General features: G+C 36.5%; 1 protein-coding gene across 1 annotated transcript in view; it reads left to right on the top strand.

Moving 5' to 3' along the window:
- ARHGAP10 (Rho GTPase activating protein 10) overlaps positions 1-4,888 on the top strand; it is a gene marked incomplete at its 5' end in the record, with an annotated part of 58,543 nt that extends 53,655 nt beyond the window's left edge. Inside the window, 4 exons of the mRNA XM_009871785.1 lie at positions 129-216; positions 1,316-1,374; positions 3,970-4,075; positions 4,699-4,888. Coding sequence (XP_009870087.1) covers positions 129-216; positions 1,316-1,374; positions 3,970-4,075; positions 4,699-4,888 — 443 coding nt within the window. The remainder of the gene's footprint in view (positions 1-128; positions 217-1,315; positions 1,375-3,969; positions 4,076-4,698) is intronic.
- Positions 4,889-12,408: the final 7,520 nt, after the last annotated feature.

Raw genomic sequence — 12,408 nt, 5'->3', positions numbered from 1 at the left:
AGTAATAACTAATAGTAAGAAGGACGTATTACTTCTATGTTCATGCGAGCAAATACATAATGATCAAGTTCAATGTGTTTACTATTCCCTTTTTTCACATCCCTTTTCTCCTTCTGATTATTTTCTAGATGCAAAAACGTGCAATGAAGTTGACCTGGAAAACTCTGTAGATTGGGAAGTGAAGACAATTACAAGTGCTATGAAACAATATCTGCGGTAAGCCTATCTCATTTATTTGATTATTTTTAGACTATGAAATCTGTATTCTAATTCTCCTTTGCGGTCTATTAAGTGACATTACTTATTTTTACATTTTGGAACAGAGGTTCATTTTGTGCAAATTCTGGCTTTGTTAATTGTCTTGGGGGAAGTAAAATAATTTAGCAACACTTGTATGAGATAAGTCCCAAAATGTTTTTGTGTTAGTTACATAATGTTTTTGTGTTAGATACATAAGCATTTCACTGATGGTTCAGAAACCTGAGTTATTAGTAAACTTGCTGAGAGTTGTTACTGAAAGCCTTTTTGTGTTTTAATGTGGCAGAATGAAAAGGTTATGAAATTTTCAATATTTTCCTCTCCCTTCTGACCTTCACTCTGATATTCTAGGTGCGATAGTATTTTGAGTGTTAAAAGTAAGAATTTTAGATGCATTTTGTGTTCAAATGACTTGGCCAATTTCTGGTCAAGATATTTTACTAAATTACCTGAGAACATAGAATGTAGAACTGTTGTGTATGTCTTGTAGTGTATCATACAGTATTTTTAATCTGCTGTTTTTTATTAAAGTATTACTGCAACCAGTATTCAACAGTGCTGAAGAACTATTATCAAAAGTCTCTCCTACAGAGTGTAGCAAAGAATAAAAAAAAGTGGGAAAGAAAAATAAAAAGTGCACATGGTGAAGTATTTCCTGCCTACAGCATTTCCCATCTGAGTGTTTACTCCAATATTTCTTAAGCATCAGTAAAGCCAACTTAATAAATGAAGGGTTTAACTCTGATTTCCATTATTCAGTACATTTTAATTGGGTGACTATGACTTTCAGTTTCAATTTTTCCATTTGAAATGCTTTAGACTTAAAAACTTAACGGTTTTAGGACCTTACTTTCTTTCCAGTAAGGCATTCTAATTCTTTGTATTTTAAGAACACAAATGAAGAATTAATTATGTAGTATACATGTACAGTCTCTAGCTGAGAAACAGTCTTGTTGTTGTAATTTTGAAAGGTACCCTGTGGTAGACTGGAAACATCACTTGGAATAAAGATGGAAAAGAATGTACCTAAATTTATTGTGTAATCCTTGTTTTACAGAAGCCTTCCAGAGCCACTGATGACATACGAGTTGCACGGAGAATTCATCATTCCTGCCAGTAACTATATGACCGTAATTTGAATAGAAATCTTTTCTTACAGTACCGTTGTGGCCTTAGGAGCTCACTGCAAATGCAATTTCAGAAAAAGTTTTCCACTCAATAAAAATATAGGAATAAGAATTAATAAGTTTTTTTTTTAAATGTAGTTTTTAAACACTGATCAGTTATAATATGTGTAATATATGACATATCTATCGACAGACAGGTTTGTGGCGGACTTAGCATAGCGCAGTTTTTACTTTTACGGCAAAGCTTTGAGGTAGACATTGTAAACATTCATTCTTATTATCTCAATTACATAATGATAAACATCTCCTTAAGTGATTTTTTTTTTCCCTTTCCATTTGTAAAGAATATGAAGCTTAGTAAAAGAAAATACAGTTAATTCAGGCTCATTTGAATCCTTACAGCACAGCTGCCTGACCCTTATTTTCAGTGCCGTGTTAGCTCTATATCCAGGCTGGCTTAAAGTGTTCCTCACAGATTAGTAGAAGAAAGGAAAGATTGTGCTACGGCAGTTCAAATGCAGACTTGGAGAAGACACAACAGCATTTGTAGTTCAGCTGTATGGTATCTAATGTACATGGAATTTTTTTGGAAGAGGATGGAGGGAAACTGTGCAGGAAAAATCTTGGCAAAGTATCAAACAGATATTTAGCTGATTTTCTTTCCAGCCTGTAGCACTCCTGGCAAACTGTGGGAAGCAAAATTAAAATAAACTTTCAGACAATTGCTTTATCTTCTTCAGATTGCTGTAATGACTTTCCAGGACTGCAGAATGTGTTCACTTGTAGTTCTTAATTCAAAATGAAAATTAGATCATAAAATTCATTGCAAAAGCACATCTTAGAGGCCAAGTGCTTCAACAAAACTCAACATACTCAACCTAGTATTGTGAGTCTGCCCGTTTGTATTGGAAAGTGTTAAAATAATTTTTTGACCTATGAAGTTTTGCCAGCAGTTTCTCGCCTTATTTTCCTCTCCCTATTTTATAGTCTCTTTCAATAAAGAAATTCCATTGAAGTTCCATGTTTTGAATAGTACAGTGTTCTTAAGTAATAAACAGGTCTGTAGAGGGGTTGATTCTATGCAGTGAGGGGAGGGAAATTTAATCAAAATTGCTGATCTGAATTACAGTATACTTAAAAATAGATAGTGTTGTTTCCTGTGTTGGCTATAAAAAAACCAACAACACCAGAAATAATAAGGAGTATCCTTTGTTCTGAAACTCTTGGGAGGGGTGAAGCCAAGATTAAAAGATTCTCCTTTTAATTTTCTTTTTTTTTAAAATACATATCAATGTAGATTGAAACTATATAAGCCTTGCTTGTACCTTGTGATTAAGTTGCTTAGCTATTCTTTAATTAGAGTTTGTGATTTCACATATATGTAAAATAGCCTTGCTTTAGAGAAGACATGGTTTTCTAGCTGTCTGAATTTTGATTAGCTAACTAGAAGATAAATGTTTTGCATTTGGGTAGCCATTTTTTTTTTTGCAATCTGTGCAGGGGTGTTCACTGCAAAAGAATAAAAAAACAACTGAAATCTGTAGCAATATGCAAAGAAAAGATTAATCTATAGCACTGTGCGCTAAAGAAATGTGCTCATGTTTTATATGAAATACATTTAACAATCAAAGTTGACTTAGAGTAAAACGGGACATGATGAGTGGTCTTGGTGTCAAAACTTCTTGCATTCAAAGTAGGTTCTAAATTCTTCTCTTTATGCACATTGTATTAAGTATTACTGTGTGAAAGAGAAATAGTTCTACTCTCATTGTAATCACCACTGAGATGTAATTTTGTGATTTAAAGCAACTTTGAGAAATAGGAAAAGGGATTATTTTTGTCATTTACGGATTCTTGTTTTCATCTGTGTACTAGTGAAACCTGTAGGGGCCAAAATTACTCAATTAAACACTCAACACACAAAAATAAAAAGCTGCTTGCTTATTATTGCTTTAGTTCTGTACTGCAGTGGAGAGAGATGCCGCTGTTATTCAGGGCCCTTTGTCATAGTAATCTCACTCGGTAGGGTTTTTTTGCCTGATTATTCTTCTGTGTCTTCAGAGGTCATAAGATTTTCTCTTTCTGAGCGTATGAATCTTCTGCATGCATTGTCTTACATGGCTTCCAACGCAAGTTAGCATAAACACAGTATCATTAGCTGCCTAGTACCAACAAAACGGATTTCTAATGATGAGGACAATCAGCGAATGATGCGAAAATGTAAAGTAGTATGGTTCCACTCTGTGGTGCCCAGTACTGTTGCTCCTCACCTTGCAGTACGTTTATAGGCAGATGAGTCCAATGCAGCAAAACAATAACTACATCTGTCAGTTTTTAAAAATAGATGAACAAAGGCATCCTTTTGCAGGTGGATTGAAAGATGAGTTCAGAAAATAAGCAAATAGGTTGGTAATTCTAGAACAAGATTACTTGTGAAAACAAAGCACATATGTTCGACATTGCTGTGTTTGGAGATGCATAAGTGGGGAGGCAAAGTATGCTTCTGTGCAGGGGTGGGAGAAGCTTTGTTTCTCTGTGGTTTTTATTTTTGTTGTTTTGAGACATTTATTTCTGTATCCCATAGAAAGTGGGAGTCCTGAATCTCGAGTTAATGCTGTTCACTTCTTGGTCCATAAACTCCCAGAAAAGAACAAAGAGATGCTGGAGATTTTGGTGAAACATTTAGCTAAGTAAGTGTTATGACCTGCTTTTTTACCGTGCCCGAGCTCTTTTTCTTACCTATGTTTAATTGGAAAGGTCTTTAGTTAAGTGTGGCTGGATCTGAAGCCCATCTCGATGCTGTCATACACAATACCGAGAACCAAACGTGCAAAAGCAGACAAGACGTTTGACTCATGCTGTGTATATTTTGGCGGGAAAGGCAGAAATCTAATCCGTTAATGAAGCCATATAAGTATTTACTTTAGCAGTGCTGCCAGAAGTTAAGAGTTTGATTGAAGTGAGAAGAGGAACATTATACTTTCTTTTTGCAAATTCTGGCAAAATGAGTAGTGGAGATCTGTTAGCAAATTTAAGTTGGTTTCACACTTGCCCTGGTCCAAGGCTTAAGTGCATTTTATATATTTAAGTTCAGTAAGAGACTGCTTTTGTTTTCAAATTGCCAGTGGAAGAATGGCTTTTCTGTTTTCCAGGATTCGGTAAGACTTTATTTGAAGAAACTTTGCACAAAACAAACTTCTAAACCATAGATTAAGGAAATGTAATGTTTTGATTTGTAGACTGCAGTTTCCAACAGTAATGGAAATTTTTCATAACCTATTTCCTGTTTTTTCCTTCAATTCTTTTCAAAAAGTGTTTCAAAGCATGCCAAGAGGAATCTAATGACTGTGGCAAATCTAGGGGTAGTGTTTGGACCAACCTTAATGAGGCCGCAGGAAGAAACTGTAGCAGCCATCATGGACCTGAAGTTCCAGAATATTGTTGTCGAAATCCTGATAGAAAATCACGAAAAGGTAAGATTTGATATATCTCTGTGTTTCTGAGCATTGTCTAAAATGATCTGCTCAGCTTAATATGGGTAGTATGGAGTTAAGTATGATGTTAGAAATAGCTTAATTGCTAAGAATATCCTCTGTACTCGGTACACTTTTGACTATTTATACTCGATAAGTCTTCCTGTTTGTAGGTAAACTGACATTTTAGAATTCATATTTTCTGGCAATAGCAGCGCTTCTATGTTTATAGTACACAAATAGATTTTCGTGATGATATTTTCGTATGTTTTTTTCTGAGCAAAAGTGATACAAGACTGGAGAAAAGAAAGCCCGTGCTCAGTTTTTACCTCTTCTATTAAGAGTTTTGACCAGAATCTAAATTAATTGTTCTATGTCTTCATTTTTCTCAGAGTTCACAGAGTATAAAGAAGACTTTACTATACTCTGCATTTTATAAGGTGTTATGAGAGAGCCAGGTATTAACATTTCCTTTGTTTTCAGCTGAATGTGCGTTATTTTAAGCCTTTGCATTTGAGGTAATACTGAAAATAGAAGTTGTTGCTGCTGCTCTGGCAGTTGCCAGTTACTAAGGTGCCTTACACATACATGGTGCTGTCCAAAATATCATTGCATGTAATCCAGGATCTGAAGTTTAAAAAAAAAAAATAAAAAATCCTTTACTGGTCTCTGTTTGGGCTCTCCTTAGGGAGTCCCTCATGTCTAATTCGACTTCTGGAACTGGATGTTTGAAAGTGCTTTGCTTGTAGTGGGAGGATGGGCAGCATCTCCCTTGCTTTTGTTGTCAAAAAAAGTGCTTTGGAAAAATTCTAGGATGTACTTTTTCCTCTCTTGTTTCTTAAGCACTCTGAGCATTGAAGCAATTATTTCTTTTAAAGGTTAACAGTGTTGAAATTGGCTATCTAAGTCGAGTCTTATCTACTTTAAATAGTATCTGTCTAAGTTTTTCTGACAATGTAATTACACCACCTCCCTGAATGATACAGGCTGGGCAGATCTGTTGGCATAGCTCTATCCCTATGATGCGTTTTGTTGGCTTAGTTGACTTTAGGGTGTGATGCTGCCCTCACACACATGTTGAGCAGATACAGTATTGTTCTGTTGGAAAAATACTGGGCTGCAGGTGTGGCTCAAGTTCTAAGCGATAAGTATTCCAAGAGTAAGCCATGGTATTAATTTTGGATCTTATAAATGAAACGTAAGCCTTGCAGTGAGCTCATGGTTTTGAAGCTATTGCAGTGACCACGTAAATTTAAGTAGAGAACGAGTGAGCAGGACCATGGTATTTTAATAACATATGAGGCTGAGTTATGCTTATTCCAATTTCTAGATCACCACAGATTAGCATCATCTTATTCTTACACCAGCTCAGTCACATGTCTTTAAAAACTGCACATCAGTTTCACATTTGAAATGTTAGTTGTAGTGGCCTTTTTTTGTGTAGGGACACAATTAATAGAAAGTTCATCACAGTGGTACTGCATCATTTTCTGTAATTCCTTGGTTTTATGCTTTATGTAGAAGACTAATTTTTTTAAGGATTTCTGTCATTTCCAACAGTGAACTTGCCATCAGTGGTCTGCCTGCAGCAACCTGCCCCACGCTAGAGCTGCTTCCAACGTGGAAGGAAGCCCCAAGTGGGACCTCGGTGTATTTATAAGAAAGGCAATGGAGAGGTGTGTGTTAAGGCATTGCAAAGATTTTGTAGTCAAATTGAATATGTTGCTTTTGCAAGTGAGCCTTTTCATTTAGGGCAGACCAAGAGCCTACTTTTAATGGCAAGCAGGCTTATTGTCATTCCAGTGTTCATTTTACATTATCATCTTAAATTTCTACATGTTTCAGACTTTCTAAGTGTCTTGTGTTAGGTATTTTTATTTATAGCCTTGGTGACATCCTAGGAAAAGTCACCAGCTGTGGGTTAAAGTACTTTTAAATGCTTCATGCAGCCACTACTCTGCCTCTGCTAATTTTTAACAGCTTCTGCTACTAGAAATTTGGAATTGTGAAAGAGTGGTGGAGTCAAGATGGAGGTACACCAACACAAACAGTCTTGAAGCAACGCTTCACGCATACATAATTTATGGCTCTGGCAGGCTGCAGAGAGGCATTTCTTTTTCAACTGCAGCAAATGAAAGGATTGACAAAATTCAGAATTGTAGAAGCAATAGCCATCATCTTTTCCAGTTTAAATACAGTAACCTGCTGGTCAAAATAGTAAAAAAATTGTTACGGTTCCTGAAATATTTTTAAAATCTGTCAGCTTTCATTATGTCTTGCATGGATAGCTTTACTGAGGGAGATCTATAATTCCTTTTTAAGAGGAGACATAATTAAGTGGGTTACTAGCTTTGAAATCTTGACCCAGTCATTCCACTGTCATCACTCTGTTAAGTCCCAATTAGAGAATTTCTATGCAATTTATGTGTGGAAACCTGGATATGAGACTTGCCCTGAAATAAGAATATCATGCTTAGTGTATAAGCTGTGTTTTGTTGTTGTTTTATCTTTAAAAAAATTTAAAAAATATTTGTTTATATATACATTTTTTTTGGCTAGAAACCAGTCAGTGCTACTTTCACCTCATTTATGGGCAGTGTACATACCTCCAAACCATGGCTGTGAACCAGTTATAGTAGTCTGAGGAGAGGATGTTTGGCAAAATCTGACCAGTGCTGAGGCTTGAATGCTGGAACTAAACCAGGCAGCTGGATGTGTCGTGTAACGTGCATTAGAATTGCACAGTGATTAAGAAGAGCGTTAGAGAAATAATTGTTTAATTTTTGTTCTTGTCCCGTATCTTTCCCTTCACTAAAAAAGCATCAAGAAATTGATGTCTATCTCTCATCATTGTGTTCATTTTGATTTGAATCTGTACTTTTCTGTGATGTTCCTTTTCTTGAGGTAATGAACTTAGGGGCTGATGGCAACTGTGCCTGGACAGTGCCTGGAACAGTCTTTGCTTGGCCTTTGGGTAATCCTCTGATGAAAAGTGCTAGTCAACTTGGACTCCCCCCAAAAAGTTTTGTTTTCTTTCTTCTTCTCCTCCCTCAATCAAATGAGTTTCAAGAGCAGAAAATGATTTTTCTCACCAAGGATTTCACAGACTGGAAATCTGGGACATCTCAGCTATTCTGCTCTTCCTTTCTGACTGCCATGAGGATGGAGAGGAGGCTGCTCCACAGCAGCGTGAAGAGCACATGCATGTTCATCTTGCTGGTTGCTATACCGTTTTGGCATTTCATTGTGTTGAATGTCATTATTCAAAGGGCTTATTTATTTGCCATTTAGAGATGCCTTAGTGGTAATGTGAGCCATTTTGGTTTCTCAATTCCCTGACCATTATTTTAAGGGGGAAAAACCAACCAACCAAACAAAAGTAATCCTGGGATAAAAAAAGAAGTTAAGAAATGGGAGGAGGTTGGAAAAAAAAAAAATCTCAGTGGGACTGGAATATTTAAACCAGCATATGGGGGAGGAAGGAATAATGAGCACAAATAGCAAGATTGCAAAAACAGAAAGATGAACATTACAGAGAAAGAAAATGAGAAGAAAATAAGAGAGGGACTAGAGAGAAGTCCCTTATGGAGCCTGGGAAACCAGAATCTGATGGAAAGGAGTGGGCATGGTAAAAATGACATTTTTCTAGAATTCAGACACTCTCTAGGCAAAATTAACTTAAAAGACATTAATCCTGAAAGACTTAGTAGTTCTATATATAAGGTAGATACTCTTTTCACTTGTTTTATGTATTAGTCGTTTTATAAAGGATAAAATTTTTATGTACTTTAGACAAAATACATCTTTGTTCCAGCTTTGTTTTCTTCAAAATGGTTTTATGGAGAAATATTTTTAAATGAAATATGAAAGTCTTACAAATATTTATGAAACATAAATGGTTTAATTTTTTTTTTACTTCAAGAACTTTTATTATTTTTTTAAGCTGTGACGCCAACATCAAATTCGTATAGTAATACTTTCAAAATCTTTAGTCTTAGCATATTACGGTGTCTAATACATGCAATATTAGTGAGAAGAAGAGGAAGCGAGGAAGTTGGTTGTTCATTTCCACTTAGCAACCCCTGCATGTTACAAGCTGTTGATTTGCTGGTGCCATAGTGCAATGGCAATGACACGATCTCAGCTAAGCCTGTTTTTTTGATGACAGAGCTGATCGTTTGAAGTCCTTTTGAAGGGACGTACAAGAAATACTAAAGAGGACTTGTTTCCGCTTTTGTGTTGCTTTGCCTTTGGCTGCAATGGTGGGCCAAGCAGCAGTGCATTGTTATAGCGATGGTTTTCTGTGGTCTAGCAGTTTGAAACCTCTCCAGGCTCAACGTTTCTCAAGTCAACAAGTGTTTGACTTGGAAGACAGAAAAGAATTACGTACGATATCTCTGTTAGGGGAGAGTTTGCAGAGAAACACATGAGCTTCAGCTCAGCAAGGTATTCAGCATGTCCTTAACTTGAAGCATGTGACTAATCAGAAGCGTGGTTGAAACTATTCGTGAATGAATTCAAATTACATGCCTTAGTGGTTGCTTCAGTCTAAAGCAGAAAGGGCAGCAGGCACAACAAAAAAGTTTGACATGGTTTCTGGTAGAAGTCGCAGCAGCTCTTTCATTCCACTATAATGGTTTCACCTAAATTTCAGAAGAAACTTCTTCTCAGTAAGGGTAACAGAACACTGTAACAGGCTGCCCATGGAGGCTGTGGAGTCTCCTCCTCTGGAGACATTCAAAACCCACCTGGACACGTTCCTGTGTGACCTACTGTAGGTGATCCTGCTCTGGCAGGGGGGCTGGACTAGATGATCTTTTGAGGTCCCTTCCAACTCCTGACATTCTGTGATTCTCTAAACCCCTTCTTTGCCTTGTGGGTGACAGAAAGCCTTTGCATAGTAAGATGACTGTGTATCAAATCTCCAGTCATGTTTGGGAGTGCAGTTGGTGACATTAAAAGGAGCTGAGTCGGGATCAATACTTGGATTGGTATGCTGTTAGACTGCTCCAAAGGAAACAAAATATGCACTGCGAGTGAGCGGATTAGATTAAAAAAGAAGTGAAAATAAAACATCGTATTCTCAGGGATAAAAGGGATCTGCTGAGATGCTGCACCACAAATACATACAAATAATATGGGCACAGACTTCTGCCTTCTTGATTTGCCTGTGTTGTTTCCAATTAATTTGGGAAAAATTCCCTTAACTTTTTATGAAATTTCCAAGTGATACAGATCTCATCTTCCACAGCCCACAGGCAATGTCCGTAAGTAAGTAAACAGAAATGATGATTAGGAAGTGGAATTCAGTTTACTAACATTTACTTGTCTTGATGGTCACGCTGTGCTTGCACGTATGGAGGAGGAAGTAAAGGAGAAGTCCTTATGGAGAATACTAAAATGGATGTTCTTAAACAAAATTTTGTTAGCCAAAGAAAATATTCTGTGAAATGCTGCAGGGGGCATGGAGAGAGGAAACCTGAAGAGTTCGAAGAGTAATTTCTCATGCAGAAGCTGTATGACATAAGTATTATACTTTATTGCAGCTTTCAGTGGTAACTAAAATATTACATTTCCAAACTTTTTATTTTTAATTTTTTTATATTGGCTAAACTGACCTGAATGGCATCCTTTCTGATCAGGGCTAATGGACGTTAATGCAATATGTGTACTCTTCAGAATTGTGGTAAGCTTTTACCTTACTGGAGAGATTAGTGTATTTCAAACCATTTAACAGATTTTTTTGATTAATCAAGATGTGACAGTCAGCTGATAATACTTTATTTCCAATATTTTTGTGTGCATAACACTTACACTATTAAAGCATCTATGCTTCATTGCAGAGGGAGCTGGATATAAAAATCAAAAATATGTTATTTGCTTCCAAAGACACTGCAGTCATAATGCAAGGTAAAAAAATATATTTTAACGAAAATGAAGAGCAGAAAACATTGTACAAAGCAATGATGATGTAAGTCCTTGTAATGGCAGCAGGGAAATTTGTGGAGAAGAAAATACTGGTGAGGCTGCATGGGTGGCTGCAGTTGAAACTGTTATTTGCAAAGATCTTGACAGTTCATTCTGATGCTTCGTACAGTGACAGTGTGGTAGGGACTGAAATGTAGATTTTTATTCTCGATATGTAATGAATTAATTTCTGTTCATAAATTTTGTAGACAACTAGGTGTGACACATTTATTAGGATTTGAATGTGTGTGTATAAATGTTTATGTATATATATAATTACAAATGAAGGGGAGATCATGTTTACCTGTGGTGTATTTGGCCATGGTTGTTGCTTTTGCTGGCTCCTGACTTAGGTTTGTAAGTGCTGCTTTTTATCTTCTCAGGACTTCTCACACTCTGCAAGAGAAAACACATGCAAACATTCTCCTTCTGCATTATTTTCCATTTAGTAACTAGGAGTATGTTATGTTCTAGAAAGCTAGGTAATTAGATTGATTGCTTAATATTTTAATTTGGATTTTTTAAATTTTATTTTTATATTTAATTTTATTTTTTTCTATTTAAGTCTATTATTTTATTTTATTTTATTTTATTTTATTTTATATTTACTGTTTCCTGTAACTAACCAAGATACACAAAGCTGTTGTGTTTAGCTGTAACAGGAAAGGACAACCTTTTCAAAATAGTCTCCTTGGTGTAAATTTCAGTAGGTGAGCATAGAAGTGAGGGTGAATCTGCTGTTTCTGCTGGTGCAGTGGTGAAATGTGTTAGGTATTTCAAGCCTGGTATATGGTTAACTCTCTCTTTTCCTTCAATGACTAGAACGGCTTGGTTGATAGCAGTGAATGGGCTGCTCTCAGGAGCGCTCTTCTCATGAATTGTTAAAAGGTGGGGCGAGATGCGATACGGTGGAAGCTGTGGTCTTTGTATCAGGAGTGCTACTTTTAGAAAGGCTGAGTCAACAAACTCGTAATTTGCAAGCGATCGAAGGACACACATTTTTAACCTTGGCTTTTTTTTTTCTTTCATCCTTTCACAGCTGTCCTCCAGACTGTAATGTCGTGTTTTACAGGCTGTCTTTACTTTCTTCATTAAAGCTCAAACATGAAATATGTGGTTCAATGTAGTTAGACCAAATGAGTGGCTGTTAGGACCTACAGGGACGTCAGGTTTGTCTGGAAATTTCCTCGATTCTTTGCCACTCTTACAGTTTGCAATTTGTCTGGAGCTCTAGTTCCTTTTGCGTTAAGAGGGGCACACAGCAGATACTCCAATTTTAGTGTGAGATTGAAACTCACAGTGTCCACAAATCCCTAAAAGCGGGCTTTCATTTGGTTACACGCAGTCAAGCTGCTAGGCAGATGGTCTCAGCAAATTATATCTTTGCAGTGAAGAAAAGACTGCGGATCTGTCTGCCTGTCTGTCTGATCTATCTGTCTATCTTATCTGTCTATCTTTATGTATCTATGTATCCATCTATGTATCCTCTACATAGCTATCTGTCCATCCACCCATCTGACTTCCTCTGTCTAATCTAATGTATTTTCCTCTGTCTTTCTCTCTTTCTCTCTCTCTTTCTCTCT

The sequence above is a fragment of the Apaloderma vittatum genome, unplaced genomic scaffold (genome assembly GCF_000703405.1).
Source record: "Apaloderma vittatum isolate BGI_N311 unplaced genomic scaffold, ASM70340v1 scaffold15066, whole genome shotgun sequence".
NCBI lineage: Eukaryota > Metazoa > Chordata > Aves > Trogoniformes > Trogonidae > Apaloderma > Apaloderma vittatum.
Note: the sequence above shows the minus strand (reverse complement) of the source record. Positions and strands in the feature narration are given on the sequence as shown.